This window comes from Chiloscyllium plagiosum, unplaced genomic scaffold (genome assembly GCF_037043375.1).
Source record: "Chiloscyllium plagiosum isolate Xiang-an unplaced genomic scaffold, Cpla_swu_hap1 HiC_scaffold_43, whole genome shotgun sequence".
NCBI lineage: Eukaryota > Metazoa > Chordata > Chondrichthyes > Orectolobiformes > Hemiscylliidae > Chiloscyllium > Chiloscyllium plagiosum.
Window position 1 is genome coordinate 22,350,785 of NW_028270181.1, and position 25,139 is coordinate 22,375,923.

Genomic DNA, 25,139 nt, shown 5'->3' on the forward strand with positions numbered 1-25,139 from the left:
CAAAGAAACCTTGGAGTACAGGTTCACAGTTTCTTGAAAGTAAAAGATAGAATAGTGAGGAAGGCATTTGGGATGCTTGCCTTTCTTGATCAGAGCATTGAGTATAGGAGTTGGGAGGTCATGTTGTGGCCTACAGGACATTAATTAGGCCACTTTTGGAATCTTATTTGCAATTCTGGTCTCTTTCCTATCGGAATGATGTTGTGAAACTTGAAAGGGTTCAGAAAAAATGTATAAGGATATTGCCAGGATTGGAAAATTTGAGCTATAGGGAGTGGTTGAATAGGCTGGGGCTGTTTTCCCTGGAGCGTTGGAGGCTGAGGGGTGACCTTATAGAGCTTTATAAAACCACGAGGGGCATGGTTAGGGTAAATAGAGAAGTTCTTCTCCCTGGGGTGGGGAAGTCCAGAACTGGAGGATAGAGAGGAAAGATTTAAAAGGGACCTAAAGGGCATCCTTTTCACACAGAGAGTGGTGTGTATATGGAACGAGCTGCCTGGCGCAATTACAACATTTACAAGGCATCTGGGTGGGTATATGAATGGGAAGGGTTCAGAGGGATATGGGTCAAGTGCTGGTAAATGGGACTAGATTAATTTAGGATATCTAGTCGGCATGGACGCATTAGACCAAAAGGTCTGTTTCCATGCTGGACATCTCTATGACTCTAATTGAATTTACATTCCACCGGCAGGCAAGGTGGGATTTGAAATCGTGTTCCCAGAGCATTAGCCTTGACCTCTGGATAGTTCGTTCAGTGGTCATGGACCCCCATCAAACTGCAATCCCTTACAAACACGCATCAAATTCACCCCAGATTCAGCCTCACTTACCTACTCTGGTAGGCCTCAGTCTTTCAATGCAGGCTCATTGTTGGAAAGACTTTGAGCTTGTCTTCAGTATTTCTGTGGACAAAAGCACATCAAGTTGTCATAAAGTTCCATTCTCCAACAAAGCTTGGTTTCTATATCTGTTTGATGATTATTTGGTTTCAGTGTTTTGGCCAGTCTCCAATCCCGAGATAAGATCTTTCTCCAGAGCTCAACAAAGCCTGGTTTCAGACAAACAGTCTCAGTATCTTACTCATTTCAATTAAGCCATGAGAATACATACATCGGGAGAGAAGTAGTGAAAAGTGGTGCTTAATATGATTTATCAAGTTTCCTTTCTGTCCATTTCCTAATATCACCTTGCCTCTTTGCAACAAAGTCTAGTGAAGCTATTTGAATAGTGATCCATACACTATAAATGGAAAGAGTTAGAGAATCTATTATCCCACACTGGGTGCTTCCACAATACTGTGACCTGAAGCCAGGATTGTCCTCCCAATAGTGAACTGTGAAGAAAGTTATCTAAGGTTACAAACAGATCTTGATCAATTGGGTCAATGGACTGAAGAGTGGCAGATGGAGTTTAATTTGGATAAATGTGAGATATTGTCTTTTGGTAAAACAAATGAAGGCAGGACTTGTACAACTAAAAATAGGCCTCAGGTAGTGTTGTAGAACAGAGAGATATAGGGCTTCAGGTGAATAACTGTTTGCATAAAGACAGGGTCATTTAACACACTTGCCTTCATTGCTCACACCTTTGAGTGTAGGAGTTGGGATATCACGTTGAGGTCATTCAGGATTTTGGTGAGGTTGTTCAGGATTCTTCTTGAGTACTGTGTCTAGCTCTAGTTGCCCTTTTTTAGGTACGACATTATCAAGCTGGGGAGGGTTCAGAAAAAAAATTACCAGGATATTGCCAGGTTTGAATTATAAGGAGAGGCTGGATAAGTTGGGACTTTTTTAACTGGAGCATAGGAGGTTAAGTGGTGACCTTATAGAGGTTTATAAAATCATGAGGGGTATAGATAAGGTGACTGACAGGATTCCAAGACTAGGTGGCATATTTTTAATGTGAGAGGAGAAATATTTTAAAAAGACACATAGGGCAACTTTTCTTTACACAGAAAATGGTTGGTGTCTGGAGTGAACTTTCAGAGGAAGGGGTGAATGCGGGTACTGTTTCAGCATTTAAGAGACATTTGGAAAAGTGCATGAATAAGAAGTGTTTGTAGGGATACGGGCCAAGCACAGGCAGGTGGGACTAGTTTATTTTGGGATTATGGTCGGCATGGACTGGTTGGACTGAGCGGCGCTGTATGGCTCTATGACTTTTTATGTGATTCTTGAAAGAGAACAGTTTCTCTTGGTCCACCATATTGAATATCTTCTTTTATGATCCCTTACACAAGGAGAAATGAGTGAGCAGTGTGCTGTTTTATGATCTCACCCGTTGTTAATAGTGGAAGAGTCAGATCCCACAATGAAACCTAGCTTGTTGGACCTTACCATTTTATTATGTGTTTCAGTCACAAGAGTCCACCAGTAGATTTTTAACACTAAGGATAAAATGTTTCTTGATAAAGAAACTACCTGAACTCTAAAACTATGATTGAAACTTCAAGCTATATATTATTCTTAATAGCTGTAACTCCTGACCTGTCGGATTAGATTGAATAGAGGTTTTCATTCTTATTGAACTGACGTGGTGGAAGGATTGAGCCACATTTGACTGAGCTGACCAGAAAGGGCAGTACTTTCTTTTCTTGATTTGTGTGACCCCCATGTGTCATTGACATTTATTTATTGTGAGATGTGTAAAGTTATCGCTTTCTCTGTATTGACATGCAGGATCAGTACTTGTTCTGCTACAACATTGTGTTGGAAATTCTAGAGAGCATTCAACAGACAACAAGAGAAGAACATGTTGTGACAAAGTAGTCCATGGCAGCTGGGGGTCAGAGCTCACAGGCCATGGGTCTGGGAATGTGTGAGCTACACACTGAAGTGACTACTCCTACGTGTTAATTGGATTCAGGACCAACACCATGCCAGCAATAACAAATAAGTAACGAACTGTGATTTCACAATTGTACTCATTAATATCTAAAGGAGTTATACAAAAGCTGTTTATTTATGACTTGTATGGCTCTCACAAATAAGGAGAATTTATTTAAGCAATTTTCTAGTTGAACTGAGGTCAATCAAATGCCACATATGTATTCAACAAGACTAAACACAACCTCTGTGTTCTTCACACTAAGGATTTATAACTATGAGCGAGTCTCTCTCCAGCCTTTCTCCAGGTTATTTAGGGGGATGGCTATGCCCTTTCAGTATGCTTACTGTATTAGAGGTCAATCATACCACATCACAACCAGGAGGAACTCTGAACAGCAGATGTTGCCCTTTGGGAATAATAGAAGTAGCCATTTCCAATGTGACTGAGACATCACAAAATCATGACCACAGGTAGAGAGAGGATGTTTAAAAAAAAAGTTATTTTTGTGGATAATTGTTTAACAAACTTCAACAGTCAAATGTAAATACAATGAGATTTTTATATTTCTGGATTAATCCCACACTATAGACTGTAAAGCCTTCTTCCAATATTTTGTTTCGATTGAATTATATGTAACCAACTAATATTCTGTCAGTATGATTGTTTTTATCCTGTATATTTTATAATAGCACTTCTTGCCCCAGTTAAAGATTTTTTACAGTTGCACAGATGATTCCAAAACATCAACAGCTGTCTTACTGCGGCACATGTTAGACTAATGGTTGGATATTTGTTGAATTCAACAAAATTAGTTCAAGCTTTTCTGTCATTATGATAGGTCAGAGCACGATTTGAAACGTAAAAATGCCATCAAGTCAAGCAGGTGAAATGACCAGTTTAAGAGCATTGAGCAGGCAACACTTCCTCTCGGGCACACAAAGTTCGACAGGGTCAGCCTGTGTCACACTGTCATCACTAAGTAAAAACTTACTCACCACCCACCACAACCCTATCACCAACAAATCTCCTGGAAAAGAAAAAATACAGAGCAAAAAGAAAACAATGTGCAATGAGAGAATACTTTGAAAATTCCTCTCCAACACACTTGAGCAATCAAAACCAGCCCAGGAAATTACATGTGCTGGCTCTGAGTTACTTACTTTCCACAAGCTGCAATCATTGTGTCAGTCAAGATCTGACTTTGAGCTCCTCTTTTGAGAATCACCAGCCACCAAACAGGCAGGCAATGCATCCCAGAAGCTTGCTGCTCCATGGGGAAAGAGCCACAAGAGAGAATCCATTTGTACCTTGTCTTACCACACAGCCACATTTTCAGGCAGAGGGGGGGAAGAGTGATGTTCACTTGTCCCTATATGAAGCTTGCTAACCTATCTCTGACCTTTTCATGTCAAGTCGCCATAGACTTATCACGCTGTTGGGCTGCTGTCCTGTTAGAGAGAGAGAGAGAGAGAACTGGTGGTGGTTTAACCTGAGGGCAGTGAGGGGAGAGGTTGAGAAGGAGAATCTTTGATGGTAACCTCAGGTGGTGATGGAAGTTGAAGTCACATAGCTGGCTTCGCATTGTTTTGCAAACCAACCTCCACCTTTAATAGGAACATAAAAAGTAAGAGCTGGAGTAGGCCATTTGGCCCATCGAGCCTGCTCTACCATTCAGTAAGATCATGACTCATCTTAACATAGACAAACTTTCACTCACCCACCTGCTCACCATAACTCTTAATTCCTTTACTGTTCAAAAATCTATCTTTGCCTCAAAAACATTCAACAAGGAAGCTTCAACTGTTTCACTGGGCAGGGAATTCCATAGATTTTTGGTTGAACCTTTTGGTTGAAGTAGTTTCTCCTCAACTAAATCCCTTATTTTTGAGGTGATGACCCCTATTTCTAGTAACACCTGCCAGTGGAAACAACCTCCCTGCTTCTATCTTAGCTATTCCCTTCATAATTTTCTATATTTCTATCAGACCCTTCCTCATTCTTTGAAATTCCAATGAATATAGTAACAGTTTACTCAATCTTTCCACATAAGCCAACCTTGTCAACTCCAGAATCAACCCAGTGAACCTCCACTACACACCCTCCAGTGCCAGTATATCCTTTCTCAAGTAAGGGGACCAAAACTGTACACAGTACTCCAGGTGTGGCCTCACCATCACCTGATACAGCATGTACCAGTCAGTTGACTAGCTCAGCACAGGTTTTGATATCTTAGTGTTCATCTGGCAGACATACACTGGACCTCAGTAATGATTTGGAGATTCCAGTGTTGAACTGGGGTGTACAAAGTTAAAAATCACACAACACCAGGCTATAGTCCAACAGGTTTAGTTGGAAGCACTAACTTTCGGAGTGTTGCCCCTTCATCAGGTGGTTCACTGGACCACAGGCAAGCTTTCACAGGCTCTGACACTCCCCATCAAACTAACTTCATTGCAAATGTTGGTACTTGGAGTAGAGTCTTTGCCCGTTTGAGATTTTGGCAATGATTGCTAAGCTCAATCCAGTTGATAATTCAATCTACTGCATTCTTAAGGTACAGACAACATTTATTTATCTATTGTCAATTTAAATTGAGCATAATTCTATAACCATGTCATTTTAATTTCAATCTAACTATTACCACTCCATCTTTCAGGAAAGGTGTATTTTAAAGAATGTGACAACTTGAATGTCTATTCAAAAAATAAACAATTATTCTACAGGTTAGTAGAATGTAGCATTCACTCCTAATTCCCCACATACTTGTTACTGTATATTAGATTAGATTCCCTACAGTGTGGAAACAATCCCTTCGGCCCAACAAGTCCATACCGACCCTCTGAAGAGTAATCCATCCAGACCCATTCCCCTACCCTGACTAATACACCTAACACTACGGGCAATTTAGCATGGCCAATTTACCTAACCTGCACATCTTTGGACTGTGGGAGGAAACCAGAGCAAATCCACACAGACACAGGGAGAATGTGCAAACTCCACACAGACAGTCGCTCAAGGCGGGAATCGAACCCATGTCCCTGGCAGTATGAGGCAGCAGTGCTAACCACTGAGCCACCGTGCCACCCTATGTACCCTATTATATTCAATATATCAAAGTTAGAGCCAAAAAAGCATCAAGTTTAAATTTATATATTAATGTAGAAATCACTAATGCAACAAATTTAGAAAAGGGCAGTATTTAAGGTATGCACAATTTAAACAGGAATGGCTTTATTTCAAATTTGTTTTTCTTTATAGTTAATTATTTAATGCTACCAGGAATTAACATTTTAAAGCTACCATTACTCACTTTTGTACATATTACTGTATATTTATATATCTGCCTTTAATACATAACATCAATAAAATAATGATCTTTTTATGACACTGGGTGTTATATTGACTGCTGACTGTTCTAAAGTTTGCTATCATTTCTTTCCTTCTCTCCCTTACATTGCCTCTTTTCCAAAGACAAGGTCAGTGCCATTAATGTTCTTGTAGCTTGGTTTGGGACTGTTCCTTGCAATATGTAGACCCCATGCAATACGGCATATCTTGTTTGTGGAGGTATTTCAGCCAAATGTACCAAGGCAAACTCACTAAAACCTGGTTGTCATTTGGTTGTTGCACCCATTTTAGATTTAATATCACATTTAACACCAAGCTCAAACAAAGAGCTGCAATCAAACTTCTCCCAAACCTTACGGTAACGAAAAGCTTCAAGTACAGTAGATTCTTTCTGAAATGCAGACACAAATAGATTAGCATATAATGCATTCATGCACTGCCATTTCCAATGAACAACAACAAAATGAATCATCTGGTACTGTTCATTGGGGAAACAATGTAAGCAATCCTCTTTCTTCAAATAATACCTAGGAATCGGTACTTACCTCTAAAACAGTGATGATGGCCAAATATTCCACTTTTGTGAAATTGTTTGAGGGATAATTATTGGCCAGTAAGACTCTTCCATTTTGCAATTGATCAAATCCTTGTTCCGTTGTAGCAAGTGTGTTTATCCATTTGATTTTATCTCGATTTTCATTTTCAAGCAACGTAAAGTTATGGCAAATGAAATGTGAACATTGCTGCTTGCAGCACTTCCAAGGTTATTGTGGCATTTTCGTTACCAATTTAACAGCGTTTGTTGTTGTACCTGCTGTTTGATTTATGAATGAATTACCTTCATTTCCCTTTTAGTTTCAGGCAGGATGTGTGTGTCTTGTTTCAGTAAAACTCTGAAATCCATGTGATTCTGTCACTGTGCTCTCATTGATTAAACTGTAATTAGGGTTTTGAAAATATATAACATTGTTCCCGGAAAGTTAATTTCAGATGAAACAGTAATGGAGTTAGATTTTCTCATTGTACTTTGAACTAACACTAACCTCTGTAAGTTTAAATGCTGAACTTTGCTAAATTACTATTTATGCATTAATAATCAAAATCACTTTTAAAATAGATGCAAAAAATATTTTATAGATGCGACTCTTTCTACTAACAAATTACAGCTGAGGATTTGGAAAAATGTCAAGGGAACTGAATTGATGAAGAACGTTAGAAAATCACATAACACCACGTTGTAGTCCAACAGGTTTATTTGGAAGCACTAGCTTTCGGAGCATTCCACCTTCAACAGGTGGAGAACTCGCATTCACCCTGTCTCCTCTCACTGCCTCTTCAACTCTTCACCTCTCCTCTTTCTGTCTGATCTTTCGACTTGCCGGGTTTTGAGAAGATTTGTAGCTCGGGTTGAGGTTTTGCATGTAGGTTTGCTCACTGAGCTGGAAGATTCATTTCCAGACATTTTGTTACCCTACTGGGTAACATCCTCAGTGGGCCTCAGGTGAAGCAATGCTGAAAATTCCTGCTTTCTATTTATATGTTAGGGTTTCTTTGGGTTGGTGATGTCATTTCCTGTGGTGATGTTATTTGCTATGGTGAAGTCACTTCCTGTTCCTTTTCTCAGGGGTTGGTAGATGGGGTCTAACTCGATGTGTTTGTTGATAGAGTTCCAGTTGGAATACCATGCTTCTAGGAATTCTCGTGCATGTCTTTATTTGGCTTGTCTTAGGATGGATGTGTTGTCCCAGCCGAAGTGGTGTCCTTCCTCATCTGTATGTAAAGATACTAGTGAGAGAGGGTCATGTCTTTTTGTGGCTAGTCTTGCCCAGTCCCTCCTTATACTCAAAATGCTGCATCCCAAGCAACATCTTGGTCTCCCTTCAATTTGCTCGATTTCAGTCTAACATGAGCTCTTTAGTTGGGGGGTGGGGCAGCATTCACAGTAATGTTTTGTAAATGTACATCATGGCAGCCCACAAACCTACCAACACACTAAAACAGCTGCTAATGAACTTGAAAGACCCCATACAGACAACAAGCAAATCTAATGTAATTTCTAAAATACCTTGCAAGGCCTGTAACAAACACTACATTGGACGAACAGGCAGAAAACTAGCCACCAGGATATATGAACACCAACTAGCCACAAAAAGACATGCCCCTCTCTCACTAGTATCCTCACATACAGATGAGGAAGGACACTACTTTGACTGGGACAACACATCCATCCTAGGACAAGCCAAATAAAGACACGCACGAGAAATTCCTAGAAGCATGGCTTTCCAACACACACATTGAGTTAGACCCCATCTACCACCCCCTGAGAAAAGGAATAGTTAGTGACTTCACCACAGGAAATAACAGGAAATGATATCACCAACCCAAAGAACGAAACGTCTGGATTTGGACTTGCCATTGATGCACTCCCTAAAGCTTTTTGGAGAGGGTGCTCTGAAACAGGTCACACACCCACCACAAATCAACGTTACTGTTAATGCTACGCGCCCCCCCACACCCCCCCAACTAAAGAGCCCATGTTAGACTGAAATCGAGAAAATTGAAGGGAGAGCTCACACTTGTACTTGAATATATATTTCAGAAGAGAAAGACTGCTCACTTATACTCGCTTCCCCCAAAACAGATTCACTAGCCTCTTCCTCATAACATTGCACTGGATGGGGTGCAGAGGAGATTCACCAGGATGTTGCTTGGGATGATAGCATTTTGAGTATGAGGAGGGCAAGATAAGGTTGCTTTCTTTGTGCAGAGGAGGTAGAGGGGGTCCTGATAGAGGTGTACAAGATTATGAGGGTCATGGACAGAGTGGATAGGAAGGAGCTGAAATCCTCTCACTACAAAAGCCAGCATTCCTCAACTTATTGGCTTTCCTCAGTTGAAGGGTCAATAACAAGAGTGCATCATTTTGAGGTGAAAGATGAGAGGTTTAGAGATTGGATGAAAAGCTTTTTCACCCAGAGGTTGGTGGGATTGTGGATTGTACTGCATGGGAAGGGTAGTTGAGGTGGGTAACCTCACAATAATTAAAACACACAAACTGGTATAACATTAAAGGCTGTGGACCTACTGCTGAAAGGTGGCACTAATGCCGATTTACTGTAGCTTCGATGTACGAGTGCAGCTAGACTTTGGTGTCATGACGGAACAGTTACCAAAGGTTGCTATGCAGGTCCAGCAGGCGGTGAGGAAAGCCAATAAGTTGAGGAATGCTGGCTTTCATAGTGAGAGGATTTCAGCATTGGAGTAAGGATATCTTCCTGCAGTCATACAGGGTCTTGGTGTGGCCACACTTTGAGTATTCTGTGCAGTTTTGGTCTCCTAGTCTGAGGAAGGACGTTCTTGCTATTGAGGGAGTCCAGCAATGGTTCACTAAACCAATTCCCGGGATGGCAGGATCAACACATGAGGAAAGGCTGGATCGAGTGGGCTTGTGCTCACTGGAACTTAGAAGAATGGAGGGAATCTCATAGAAAGATACAAAATCCTGATGGGATTGGACAGGCTAGATACAGGAAGAATATTCCCAATGTTGGGGAAGTCCGGAACTAGGGCTCACAGTCTAAGAATAAGAGGCAAGCCATTCAGGGCTGAGATGAGGAAGAATTTCTTCCCACAGTGAGTTGAGAACCTGTGGAATTCCCTCCCACAGGAAGCTGTTGGGGCCAGTTCATTAGATACATTCAAGAGGGAGCTGGGCATAGCCCTTGCAGCTGAAGGGATCAAGGGGGTATGGGGAGAAAGCAGGAGTGGGACACTGAGATTGCATGATCAACCATGATCATATTGAATAGCAGTGAAGCCTCTAAGGGCCGAATGGCCTACCCTGCAGCTCTTTTCTATATTTTAATGTTTCCTTGCTTTATGTACAGACTTGTTGGGTCAAATGGCATCATCTGTACTGTATGATTCCATGATTCAGTGATTCATTCAATGGATTTCACAATTTTCCTTCAAATTAACATGGGCTAAAGTCCTACATAGCTTAAAATCAGCAGAAAGAAACGAGTGCAATGGGGCATTGTGTACATACCAAGGTCTTTCCTGTGATAATTTGGAGATGCCGGTGTTGGGCTGGGGTGTACAAAGTTAAAAATCGCACAACACCAGGTTATAGTCCAACATGTTTATTTGGAAGCACTAGCTTTTGGAGCGCTGCTCCTTCATCAAATGGTTGTGCCACCTGATAAAGGAGCAGCGCTCCGAAAGCTAGTGCTTCCAAATAAACCTGTTGGACTATAACCTGGTTGTTGTGTGAGTTTTAATTTTCCTGTGATAGGCTGACTATTTTGCTATTTTATAAGGACTGTATGAACCCTGTAACATGCAAAATTTAAAATTAAATTAAAATTTGCCAAACATTCAGTGTCCTCTTTCAGTGTTATGGTATAAATTGACGGTGACACCAATTGTCAGCTCAGCATTGCTGACCTGTATTTCAAACCAAAGTGGTTCAAAATCTCAGCGTTATTCCTAATGATGGCCAGTGGGTGGCACTGGAGGCAAGGTTTTGATCATGTGGTGAGAGATCTGAGAAACAGCTCTCTGGAACCTGTCACCCAGTGTCTCTGCACCCAGTCTCTCAAAGCCCAGAGATGGTTGGGACTCCTGTCTGTTCAACAGTTTGCCCTATTACTGAACCTAGCTGCTGCAACCTCCTCAGCTGATGTGGCTGATCCAGAAACAAAACAAAGAGCAATAAAGGGATAAAATAGAAAACTCGAATAAAAGTTTGGAAGAGCTGGGCTTGTATCCGTTGGAGTTGAGAGGAGTACATGACAACTTGATTGAATCCTGACACGGTCAATACTTCCTTTCTGTGAGAATCTAGAAGGAGGGGATCACTGTTTAAAAATAAGGGGGCACCCATTTAAGTTGATTTGATTTATTATTGTCACATGTAGCATTATAAGACTTCGGTTATCCCACACTCAGTTCAATTCTGGTCACCACATCACAGGAAAGGATTTGGAGAAGGTGCAGAAGAGGTTTACCAGGATGCTGCCTGGATTACAGGGTATGAGCTAAAACGAGAGGCCAGAAACACTCGGGAAGTTTCCTCTGGAGCGGCTGAGGGGACACTTGATAGAAGTCTATAAAATTGTGAGAGGCATAAATGGGGTTGACCATTAGGATCTTTTTTCTCCAGAGTTGAAGTGTCTGATACTAGAGGGCCTGTCTATAAGGTGAGAGAGAGAAAGTTCAAAGGAGATGTGAGGGGCACGTTTTTTACGCAGAGAGTGGTAGGAGTCTGGAATGTGCTGCTGGGATGGTGGAGACAGATACAATAGGGGCATTTAAGGGGCTTTTAGATAAGCAAGGAATGGAGGGATATGGACCAAGGGCAGGCAAGAGGGATTAATTTAATTTGGCGTCATGTTCAGCACAACATCGTGGTCCAAAGGGCCCATGCTTGTGCTGTACAGATCTATTTTTTTTATGCTATATGTACCTACATACAGTGAAAAGTCTTGTATTGTGTGCAGTCCAGGCAGATCATGCCATACAAAGTGCATTAGGGTAACAGAACAGAGCGAGGAATACAATGTTACAGCTGCAGAGAAGGTGCACATAGAGTGAGATCAACACTAAATTTAAAATTTGAGCGATCCATTCAGAAGTCTACTAACAGCAGGGAAGAAGCTGTTCTTGAATCTATTGGACCATATATTTCAGCTTTTGTATCTTCTAGCCAATGGAAGAAGTTGGAAGAGACCTCACAAAGATTTGCCATTCTACAGCACTACCTTGAAAGGGGCGAGGTGAAACCTTTCCTCATAAATGGACAGCAATCGTTGAAAAACTGTGAAAAGCAGAAGCTCTGAATATTTTTAAGATGGAGGAGAATAAACCCTTGATAGACAGCAGATGAAAGGTTCTCAGGGATTGGTGGGAATGTGGATTTGAGGGTAAGAAATAGTTCAGCCATGGTCTTAGTCAGTGGTTTGGTCCAACTCCTTGCCTGTATGAGAACACTTTGGGAAATTATAAATAAAGAATGGGACTCAAGTTTGTGCCAAATTCCTTTTGTTTGCATTGAGGACACAGTGACATTGGCATAGAGGGTGAACAATTAGGATCCCCGTGAAGGTGGAACCAGTGTTGTTAAAAATGTGGAATAAGGAGAGACATGAGACGTGGGTTACTTTTACAAAGAGAAGGTCAGGTGACATGTGTTGTTGCTCTGAGCCACGTCCTCTGGGTTCAAGCTCCACCTCAGGACCCAATGGTAATGGGAGATCACAGAATCCCTACAGTTTGGAAGCAGGCCATTTGGCACATCGAGTCCACACTGACATTCCAAAGAGCATCCCACTCAGACCCCCAAACCTAATCCTGCATTTCCCATGGCTAACACACCCAGCCTGCACATCCCTGGACACTACAGGCAATTTAGCACGGCCAATTCACCCTCACCTGAACATCTTTGGACTGTGGGAAGAAACCAGAGCACCCGGAAGGAAACCCATGTAGATACAGGGAAAATGTGCAAACTCCACACAGACAGTGAGGTGCAATCGAACCTGGGTCCCTGGTGTTGTGATTATACAGATCATACATAATGTGATCAAACAGGTCAATTATCAATCTGCAAATCGTGCTGACGCACAGTTGGAAGACAATAAGAACAGAAGTTTCCTGCTCAGCCAGAAACCTCTGATTGCTGCAGTGAAAAGTCTACCCATGTTTAAAAACTCCTCGTGCTTTCTGGGAGCATTGTCCTCAATCTTTCTCTCTCTCTGATACACACACACACAGACACACACCCATATACATACACACACACAGACACACACCCATATACATACACACACACAGACACACACCCATATACACACACAGACACACACTCATACACACACAGACACACACTCATACACACACACACTCTCTCTCTCTCAGACACACAGGCACACACATATACATACACACACACACTCATACGCAGACACACACACATATACATACACGCAGACGCACACTCATACACACAGACACACATATACATACACACACACACTCATACATACACTCATACACAGACACACACACATATACATATACACACACACTCATACACACCCATACACACACACATATACACACTCATACACACACACAGACTCATACACACCCATACACACTCATACACACAAACACACACACTAATACACGCACGCACACACACACACACAGATTCATACACACCCGTACATACACACACACTCTCTCTCAGGCACACACACACGCACCCATACACACCAACACACACACACTCTCAGACACATAGACACACACACACACACACTCATACACACAGACACACACACGTACACATACACACACACATAGGCACACACAAACACACACATATCCATACTCTCACACACACACACTCATACACACAGACACACATATATATATACACATACACACATAATCACACACATATGCACGCAGACACAGACACACACACACATATACATACACACATATAGACACACACATATGCATGCACAGACACACACACTCATACACACAAATACACACACATACTCATACACACAGACACACACACACTCATACACACATACACACACACTCATACACACATACACACACACACTCATACACACATACACACACACATATACATACACACTCACACAGACCACACAAACATACACACATCTATACTCTCTCTCTCACACACACACAGACACACACACACAGACACACACACACAAACATTACCTTAAATATGAAGGGTTATATTACCGTCACACATCCCCAGTGGAAATCAGTGATGAGAAAGCACCAATTTAAAATGCAACTGGGATAAATGAGAAGCATTTTAAGAGTAATAACTGTGGAATGCATGGTGACAGTAAATGGTTGGACTCAAAGCTATTGCACCATTTAAGGAAGAATTGGGTCTGCATTTGGATCAGAGGAAGCTGGAAGGTTATTGGGAGAATGGAGACTATTCTTGTGCTGCTCTCATAAAGAATTGACAGAGAAGCAAAAGGGCAAAATGGCTTTCTTCTGCAAACATTTCCAGGTTTCTACATCTCATTTTTCTTTGGTCTCATTATGAGACCACAAAACAACTTCTTAGACATTGATGAAATCTCTCAGGACATCCCAAGATGAAGTCTGACTGATAATCCATCCAAACGATTTACCTGAGCACCTTCCTGTTCAGTAACTTGAATTGTTCTGACAAAAAGTTTTCTAAAACTATCACTCTGGATTTCCTGACTTTATTCAGTGGAAGCATTGTCATTCCCAGTGCCTGGGTCACTGTAGAAACTGAACTGCTCACTATAATGCTTTACTCAGTCCATTTGTAGGTTTTCTCTTTCAAAAATTACTTTCTTCTGAGTTCCAACCAATATTGTTTGGATGCTAGTTCAAGAAAAAGAGCCCTGAATATATTTGTGTTGCCATAATAATAGCTATATATATTCCTGTTATAATTCCAGCTCTTACCAAGCAAACCTTGAATTTTGGAGACAGAAGATTCCCATATTTCCACCAACTGGCCCATGTCTCTTATGATCTAACCTTTTCCGTGTTGTGTCCACTTTAGGAATGAAAACTAGTACTTCTTCATCATAGCGTTATGAACTGGAGACCCATGTGTACTGAGCATTTTCAATCCCATCACTTCTGATATTTGGAAACTAACACACTGTTCGGGCCAAATCTTGCAGAGGAACTTAGTGATGACAATTTAGGATTCTACAGAATGGAAAGAATAATACAGCAATAATTCATGATGCAATGCATGACTTGGAAAGCACTTCAGATTGCCTTGAGAATGAACAGTCAGACATATTTCAGAATCTTTTACCTGTGCATTGGACTAGCACTGAGTGTATTTAAGCCAGCGATAGACAGGTTCTTGATTGGTAAAGGAATCAAGAGTGACAGAGAGAAGGCAGGGGAGTGGGGTTGATAAACTTATCAGCCATGATCACAAAATGGAGCAGAGTCGATGGGCCGAATGGCCTAATTCTGCTCCAACATCTTATGGGCTTGTGGATGCACATAATAATGTTTAATGCCAAAAAGAGATGGAGGAAGGTCGATTAGTGAGTAACGAGCTGGAGGATAGAGCTAACAATTAGAATACCAGATAGTTTATTTACTCATAGATCAAAACAAATCTTTCAAATGACAGTGGTAATCAGGCCATTAATCAATTCTATTACTCAGTGTTGCTGGATCTACCAGGTTGATTGACTTTGATATCAGCCTTGAATATGAAATGACTTTGTTCCAAAAATTCTCCTGGAATACACAACAGGCATCCGCAAATTTCCACTCAATTGACATTTCAAGGAGAAAAGGAGATTTGCAGTCAAATGTTTTCTGTTTATCTCAGAATATTTCATTTGGAGTTCAGTGTTGTACGATTAGCTTCCCACTGTAACTATCCCCAGACAATTGCGTTTTCTCCATCAAGATAATAAAGCGTCTATGTTTTTAAAATAAAGTACAACTGCTTGATGAGAGACCTTAAGGCCACAAGAAATCGGAACAGGAGGAGACCACTCAGTCCCTCCAGCCTGTTCCACCCATTCAATAGGATCCTGACTGATCCGGCATTCCTCACATACACGTCCCTGCCTTTTCCCTGTAAATCTTCATTCCCTCATTGAACTTGTCTCAGTCTTAAATACGTAAGAACTTTGCTGCCACATCTCTCTCTGTTCCAAAGACTCACAACGCTCTGAGAGAAGAAATTCCTCCTCATCTCAGTCTTAAATTGGTGTTCCTTTATTCTGAGACTATGCCCTCCGATCCTAGACTCTCCCGTGAGGGGAAACATCCTCTCAGCATTTATCCTGTCAAGCCCTTTAAGAATCTGATATGTTTCAATGAGACCACCTCTCGTTCTCCCAAACTCCGGTGAGTAGCGCTCCAATCTGTTTAGCTTTTGCTCAAAAGACAATCCCTCCATAGCCAGGGGTCATCCTAATGAACATTCTCTGAACTTCCTCCAATGAAATATCTTTCCTTAAATGAGGTGACCAAAACTGCTTACAGTACTCCAGATGGAGTCTTGTCAGCATCTTGTACAGTTGCAGTAAGACTTCCCTATTCTTATACTCCAACCCCCTTGAAATAAGAACCAATACTCCATTAGCCTTCCTGATTACTTGCTGTATCTGTGTGCTAGCTTTCTGTGTTTCATGCACAATGACACCCCCCCCCCCCCCCCCACACCGCCCCCTACCTCCCTTGCCCCGGTAACTTTCTGCAGATTTTTTAATCTCCATTTAAATAATACATAATAGATAATGGTAGTACCTCGATAGCACTGAGATGTAAGACATATTCTTGAAGCTTTTTGTTCTGTCCTCATCAGGACAAACACAAGAATGCCAAATTTTAAACGATCACAACCCATTTATGCTATAGGTGGAAAGGATGCTGATTCATTGGACAGTCTGCTCAGAGGCTTTGCTCTGGGGAAAGCTATGGGCTCCCTAAGCTTCTGGGTAATTCACAAAAGGCACAAGGTTTGAATATATTTGGGAACAAGGGGTTATGAGAAAAGGGCAGTAAACTGGATATAACCAATCTTGGATCAACCACGATCCTAATGAATGGTGGAGCAGGCTTGAAGGGCCGAATGGCCTATTCCTGTTCCTATTTCTCCTATATTGCTTTTGTTGTAGGAAGTGAGCTCCAAGGTATGGATGAATGCCACTTCCAGCAAGAATGAATGTGCCACATTGCAAGCTCAACTGATTATCCTGAATTGGCTATATGCTCTTCGTGCACCCAGGATTATTCAGTTCATTCCTGATGAAAACCTTATGCCCAAAACATCGACTCTCTTGATTCTCGGATGCTGCGTGATCGGTTGTGCTTTTCCAGCGCCACATGTTTTGACTCTGATCTCCAGCATCTGCAGTCCTCACTTTCTCTCATTGTTCAGCAAACGCTGTACAATCATATCCAATAGAGGACATTTCATGGTGGATTTTGCAGGCGTGAGCCAGTTGAATACTGCCTGAATTGTGCCCAGTATGAACAATGTTCCATTTGGTTCAATCAGCTTAATGCTTGGATATAGACCCAGCATGCCTAGCATTGCACTGTCCCTGTCATTCCGACATGGCATTGCTAAATTGTGTGGTAGGAAGTACATATGTGTTGGCTAATGACAGCATCCTTCAGTATCCTTTCCCTCCCACAGTATAAATTGTTGCATGTCTGGAATTTGGCATTCTTGAATTTGTTCTGATGAGTGCAAGACAAAAAAATTTGTGACAACATGTCTCTCTTTTGAAAAATATCCACTACTTGGAGTTCAAATTTACAATACATGGCGTATATTAAAATTTTATTATCTCAGTGCTAATTGGCTTAATGGGGTACACTTGATGTAACATGAGGAAAAGGTGCTTGGAAAGTAATGTTTGAAGTGACTCCCTCTCGCTGTTTGATTTGTGGAGTTGCCCCTGTATTCGAGGCAGTGAGGTATCGATGATTATGTCTCCTACTCTCTACAATTGATAGATAGAATCCCTACAGTGTGGAAGCAGGCTACTCAACCCATCAAGTCCACACCAACCCTCTGAAGAGCATCCCACCCAGACCCAGCCCACCTCACCCACCCTGCACTTCCCATGGCTAACTCACCCAGCCTGCACATCCCAAGACACTTGAGCAATTTTCCCATGGCCAATTCACCCTAACCCGCACATCTTTGGGCTGTGAGAGGAAACCGGAACACCCGAAGGGAAGAGAACAAACTCCACACACACACAGTCACCCGAGGGTGGAAACAAACCCGAGTCCCTGACACTGTGAGGCAGCAGTGCCAACCACTGAGCTACTGTGCCACCTCACACTTTGGTCACATTTACCATGAAATGTTTCTCCAAGATTGCAACGAGCAGTCAAAACTGAAGTCCTGCTGCGACCGATTGCGATACATACCAACTGAGTTTTCAAGAAGTTTGAGATGATTAATGTCTGTCTAAATGCACAGCTTTGTGGGTCAACATTAGCTCATTAAACTGACTCATTTCCATTTTTGCCTTTCAGGAAAGCACAGGAAGGATATGCCGAGTACCCAATCAGTAATGGCTCGTTATAGAAATGAGAATTGTGACTACCAGGCATCAATTCATCACCGTCCATACACGCGGAACGCTGGTAGACTTCCTGTGTACATCGCTGGCTGTCTAGATCTCCGCTCATCCGTGTAACGGATGAGCCCTGATCAATTGTTGAGAAATTCAAAACAGCTCAACAGGAAGAGCTACCTGTATAATGAGTTACAATTGCACTGAAGATTTGTTCACAGTGCAGAACGTTTTTATTTTTCTGAAGCAAAAATGTTAAACACATGAGGACAGAATAAAAGTATGTTGATGGGGTTAAAAAGTGAGCAGTGGGAAAGAGCAAAAACACTGGGATACACATGTAATGTTAATGCTATCTAATGTTGTATCGAATCACATAGCACAGAAAGATCATTGGCCATGAGTCTGCACCAGCTCTTTCAGAGAGCAGTCATAATAGTCGTACTTCCCTTCACTAAAAGATGTACATTGCTTTGAGAAATCAATCTGTCTTTAATCGAAGTTACAGAAAATCTGTTGGCAATTACACTTTGGCCATGACAGCAGACCTTTCAGCAACACCCTAGTTCATCCAAGGAAGTCAGCATGAACTCCTTTCCTCTTCCAAGGTTTTAAGAGGATTACTATCCCACACTGTGCTATGTTGGGTTGTACCGTAGTAATCACCTGATTTTCCACAGGGCTAAGACGGATCGACTCCACCTCAGTAACTTTGCAAGAGAAGTAGAAACCTAATGGGGTGGGATACAATAGCCAAGTGGAATTATCGCTGGACTGTTAGTGCAGAGACTCAGGTAATTTCTGGGGATGCAGGTTCAAATCCTACCATGACAGATGGTGGAATTTGAATTCAATAAAAATCTGCAGTTACGAGACCATAATCCATTGTCAAATATCAGGCATGATCCATGTGGTTCACTCACGTCCTTTAGGGAAGGAAACTGCCATCCTTACCTGGTCTGGCCTACATGTGACTCTAGTCCCATAGCAATGTGGTTGACTCTTAACTGCCCTCTGGGTGATTAGGGATGGGCAATAAATGCTGGCCAGGCCAGCGATAGCCATATCCCATCTATGAATAAAAAAGAAATTCTGCCAATCTCACTTTGCAGCAGTAATTTAATGGCCTGGATCTTGCTGTCAAAGTAACAGTGGCAGATTCCATTATTTAGATACAAACTCCAAACGACTGACAGATGCGGGGCCTTATCTAATAATTATTGCAAATTCCACCACTTCACAGATAGCTTCGCAAGGTGGCATCTGACCGTTGGAACTCTGTACAAATACACATTCTTTCTTCCAATCTCTGGGTCTTCCCCAGCTCAACATGCCCACTGGGGTCTATGTAACCGTGATGACCTCATGATGCCTCAACCTTATCCTGGCAGCAATTAGCTGGAAAGCAAACTAAACCAAAATAGCTCAAATTATAAGGAGAAGAAAAGGCCACTGCACATATCACGCCAAGTCCTTTCACAATTTGCGTCCCGTTCTCTGTATCTTGGGCTGTCTCTAACCCATTCCATTGTTCTCAGTTCATAGCCACAGACCTGTGGAGAATCATGGTGGCATTATAGCACTTAAGAGGCCATTCAGCCCATCGTGCCTGCACGAGTTCTTCAAATGAGCTCCATCGTTTAGCGCCAATCTGTTACTTTTTCCACATACCCTTGCCTATTATTTTTATCCAGAAAATCCTCTGATGTCTTTTTGATTGCCTCACTTGAATCTGCCTCCACCTCATTTCTAGGGAGTGTATTCCATACCCTCGCACCTCAATGAGTGAGAAAGCTTTCCCTCACTTTACCCTTGTGTCTTTTGCAGATCACTTTCAATCTATGCTCCATTGTCATAGATAAAGTCATAGAGTCATAGAGATGTACAGCACGGAAACAGACCCTTTGGTTGAACCTGTCCGTGCCAATCAGATATCCTAACTTAATCTAGTCCTATTTGCTAGCACTTGGCCTATATCCCTCTAAACCCTTCCTATTCATATACACATCCAAATGCCTTTTAAACATTGTAATTGTACCAGCCTCCACCACTTCCACACATGAACCACCCTCTGCATGAAAAGGTTACCCATTAGATCCCTTTTAAATCTTACCCCTCTGACCCTAAACCTTTAGTTTTGGACTCCCTTAGCCTGGGAAAAAGACCTATGCTATTCTCCCTATCCATGCCCCTCATGATTTTATAAACCTCCAACGCTCCAGGGAAAAAGATCCCAGTCTATCCAGCCTCTCCCTCTGGCTCAAACCTTCCAACCCTGGCAACATCCTTGTAAATCGTCTCTGTACCTTTCTGTGTTTAACAACATCTTTCCGATGTTCTGTACATCTAGGATACTGTGGGTAGGTTCATTATTGGAAATTTCTTTTGATGTCTCTTCTTTTAGATGTGATACACACATCTCTAACATTGAAAAAAATGAGAAAATAGAAATATATTAGGAACCATGATTTGATTTGATTTATTATTGTCACATTTATTGAGATAGAGTGAAAAGCATGCTAACTAGACAAATCATACCTGATATAAGTACCTCAGGGTAACAGATCAGGATGCAGAATATAGTGTCGAGAGTGTGGTGCTAGAAAAGCACAGCAAGTCAGGCAGCATCTGAAGAGCAGGAGAACCAGCATGGGAAGGGGACTGAGAAGGTAATATCTCCTGCTCACCGGACCTGCTCATCATCCTGCCTGACCTGCTGTGCTTTTCCAGTGCCATATTTTTCGACTCTGATCTCCAGTCTCTGGAGTCCTCACTTTCTCCTTTATTTCAAAGAGATTGGTGCACAAAAGTAGGAACATCTAAATAAAACTATACAAAGCCCTAATCAGACAACAGCTGGAATATTGTGAACAGTTTTGGGTCCCGCATTTAAGTCAAGATGTGCTGGCATTGGAGGCAGTCCAGGGAAAGTTCATTCGGCTCATACTGGGTACGAAGGGACTGGCTTATGAGGAGAGGTTGAGTAGGTTGGGCCTGTACTCAATGGAATCTAGAAGAATAAGGGGTGACTTTATTGAACCATACAGGATTTTTGGAGGACTTGACAGGGTAGATGCTGAGACGTTGATTTCTCCTTCTGAGAAAGTCTAGGACCAGAGGGCATCATCTCAGAATAAGAGGTGATGTAGTGAAGATTAGATTACATTACAGATTAGATTACATTACAGTGTGGAAACAGGCCCTTCGGCCCAACAAGTCCACACCGACCCGCCGAAGCGAAACCCACCCCATACCCCTACATTTACCCCTTACCTAACACTACAGGCAATTTAGTATGGCCAATTCACCTGACCCTGCACATCTTTGGACTGTGGGAGGAAACCGGAGCACCCGGAGGAAACCCACGCAGACACGGGGAGAACGTGCAAACTCCACCCAGTCAGTCGCCTGAGGCGGGAACTGAACCCGGGTCTCTGGCGCTGTGAAGCAGCAGTGCTAACCACTGTGCCACCGTGCCGCCCACTATGCCACCGTGCCGCCCACGGTGATAGAAGAAGTGAACGTGTGAATGTAGTACCAGTCAAGCAGGCTGCTTTGTCCTGGATGATGTCAGGCTTCTTGAGTGTTGTTGGGCTGCTGTCATCCAGGCAAGTGGGGTGTATTCCATCACACTCCTGATTTGTGCCTTGTAGATGATGGCAGGTTGGGAGATTCAGAAAGTGAGTACTCACTGCAGTATTCCTAGCTTCTGATCTGCTCTCGTAGACACTGTATTGATATGGTGAGTCCAGTTGAGTTTCTAGTCAATGGTAACCCCCAGGATGTTGATAGTGGAGTTTCACTGACGGTAACACCCTTGAATGTCAAAGGGCAGTGGTTCAATTATCTCTTATTGGAGATGGTCATTGCCTGGCATTTGTGTGGCACAAATGATATTTGCCATTATTCGGCCCAAGTCTGGGTGTTGTCCAGCCTTGTTGAGTTTGGTCATTGATTGCTTCAGTCGCTGAGGAGTTGTGAACAGTGCTGAATCAGCGAACATCCCATTCCTGACCTCATGTTGGATGGCGCACCATCAAGATGTTATAATGTTAGAAATTTTAACCCACCGATTAGCATGCACAAACAGCAATGACCAAATCATCTTTTTTTTGTGCTGCAAATGGTCAATGGGCAATAAACTTAGGCCAATCCACCGCAAGAGAACTCTCCTGCGCTTTTTTAGAGCAATGCTGGGAATTGTTATGGATGATGAGACCCCAGACAGGGGTTCTGGCAATTTGCTTATTGCCTCATCTGGGAAAAGCATCTCTGACTGTGTTGCATTCCTTCAGCGGGACATTAGAGCACCAGACTGTGTTCTGTGCTTTAATCCTTTGTCTCGCCAGTCAAAGCGAGCATTCATCTTGAGGAGAAATGGAGTGAATTGCAGAACGTTTAAGTAACAAGTTACGTTTGCCGTGGCAGCATTAATCACAACTGTAGAAACACAATAAAAACTGAAAGAGTTGCAGATGCTGGAAATCAGAGAAAAAAAAAATTGCTGGAAAAGCTCAGCAGGACTGGCAGCGTTTGTGAAGAGAAATCAGTTAATATTTCAGGTGCAGTGACCCTTCCTTAGAGCTGCCTGAGGAAGGGTCACTGGACCCGAAATGTTAACAAGGTTACAGTCATTATGCTTTGACAATTGCCTTTATTGCACACAACAAAAAGAGAATTTTCTTTTAATTGCTACATTGCAATTAGACCAAACTATTCAAAGATAGACTTTTCACTTAAAAAGAACTCTGTTTTACGGAAAACTAATATATCTTCTCAACTGGATTGTAATCACTCGGACCTACTCAGCTGTATATTTGTTACAGGATTATTGAGTGCGGGTGAAATATCAGAGATTGTGAATGTAACTGGTAACACAGGACTGAGTAGCTTAGAAATATAAATCAAATTCTGCAACTCATTATTTAGCCTTCTATTTAGGCTATGCTCTTAAACACCTTGCCAAGCTTTAAAAAATGTAGAATGAAAAGGAAAATATTGAGTAGCAAATAGATGAGATGTTTTACTTGTGTGAAAAGACCCACATAACTCACTCGTGCCTGCAGTATTCCTGAGTTATGGGCCTTTTACACTGATGAAAGATCACCTGTATTTCAGTGTTCCCTAGAGAGGCTCCCTGTACAGCTTTCCAATGAGGCTTAGTATTTTAAGTTCTTGAACTTCACTTCAGTAAATACCAGCATTGTGTGTCCAGTGTTGGCTGCTACTGCACTTAATATGGATGGATAAACTTAAGTAGTAAGCATTTCTAATGGCCTCAGCTCTGAACAGCTAACATAGACAGTCTCAAATAAAAGAAGCTTGAACTTGGTTGGGGCTTCGTTTGCACCAGTTTCCTCCCAGAGTTGACTGCTGCTTTGTGACCAGTCACACTGTATTCACATGACACTTTCCTCACTCTCACAGTACTCTCAATACAGTCACACTGCACACTCGCTGCAGTCCCACTGCATTCAGAGTGCAGTCCCATTATCGTCCCACTGCATACACGCTGTAGTCCCACTGCAGTCACACTGTAGTCCCACTGTAGTAATACTGTAGTCCCGCTGTAGTAACACTGCAGTCCCACTACAGTCTCAGTGCAATTCCACTGCCTTCACGCTGTAGTCACACTGTATCCACATTATACTCCTACTGGAGTCACACTGTGGTCAAAGTGCATCCACACTATAGTCCCAGTGCATCCACACTGTAGTCCCACTGTCTCCACACTATAGTCCCACTGCAGTCACGCTGTAGTTCCATTGCAGTCACGCTGTAGTTCCATTGCAGTCATGCTGTAGTCCCACTGCGGTCACACTGTAGTCCCACTGCAGTCATGCTGTGGTCCCAATGCAGTCACGCTGTAGTCCCATTGCAGTCACACTGTAGTCCCACTACAGTCATGCTGTAGTCCCACTGCAGTCACGCTGTAGTCCCACTGCAGTCACACTGTAGTCCCACTGCAGTCATGCTGTGGTCCTAATGCAGTCACGCTGTAGTCCCATTGCAGTCACACTGTAGTCCCACTACAGTCATGCTGTAGTCCCACTGCAGTCACACTGTAGTCCCACTACAGTCACGCTGTAGTCCCACTGCAGTCACGCTGTAGTCCCACTCCATTCATGCTGTAAGTTCCACTGCAGTCATGCTGTAGTCCCATTGCAGTCACACTGTAGTCCCACTGCAGTCACACTGTAGTCCCACTCCATTCACGCTGTAGTGCCACTGCATTCACGCTGTAGTCCCACCGCAGTCACACTTCAGTCACACTGCCTTCACACTGTCGTCCCTGTGCATCCACACTACTTCCACTGCAGTCACACTGTAGTCCCACTGATCCACACTGTAGTCCCACTGTAGTCCCACAGTAGTCCCATTATAATTCTTATTGTGTAAAGGGTTATTCATAGCTTTATTCAAAGAATAGCTGCTGAGTATGAACATAAGGAGGTATGTCCATGTTGCGTCAGTTCACATGGAACTGGAGCCTGAGACTTCCAGAAGATGTCAACCCTTATCTTGCTACTACATAATTATATTTAATAAACCCTGTTACTCTTTACTCATTTGAGGATAGACCTAATTTTAATATAAACCCAAAGAACTGTGGAAGCTGGAAATCAAAAACAAAAGCTCAGCAGGTCTGGCAGCATCTGTGGAGAGAAATCAGAGAAAGGTAAACACACATTGTATACACACTGTATTTACACTATATTCAAAGTATAATTACACCAAGCTCTCTCTAACGTCTCGCTGTATTCAGTTTGTACATATCCTGCACTCCCTGTCTTCCCAACATTCACACTGCACTCATATCGTCCTCAGACATCC

The 25,139-nt window shown here is 42.4% G+C and overlaps 1 protein-coding gene across 12 annotated transcripts in view; it reads left to right on the forward strand.

Annotated features, from left to right (window-relative positions):
• Nucleotides 1-8,354, forward strand: part of ptpn20 (protein tyrosine phosphatase non-receptor type 20) — a 440,815-nt gene extending 432,461 nt beyond the window's left edge. For all 12 annotated transcript variants that reach the window (XM_087982468.1, XM_087982474.1, XM_087982476.1 and 9 more), the window contains one exon: nucleotides 2,682-8,354. In XM_087982468.1, coding sequence (XP_087838594.1) covers nucleotides 2,682-2,771 — 90 coding nt within the window. In that variant the 3' untranslated portion in view covers nucleotides 2,772-8,354. The remainder of the gene's footprint in view (nucleotides 1-2,681) is intronic.
• The last annotated feature ends 16,785 nt before the right edge of the window (nucleotides 8,355-25,139 follow it).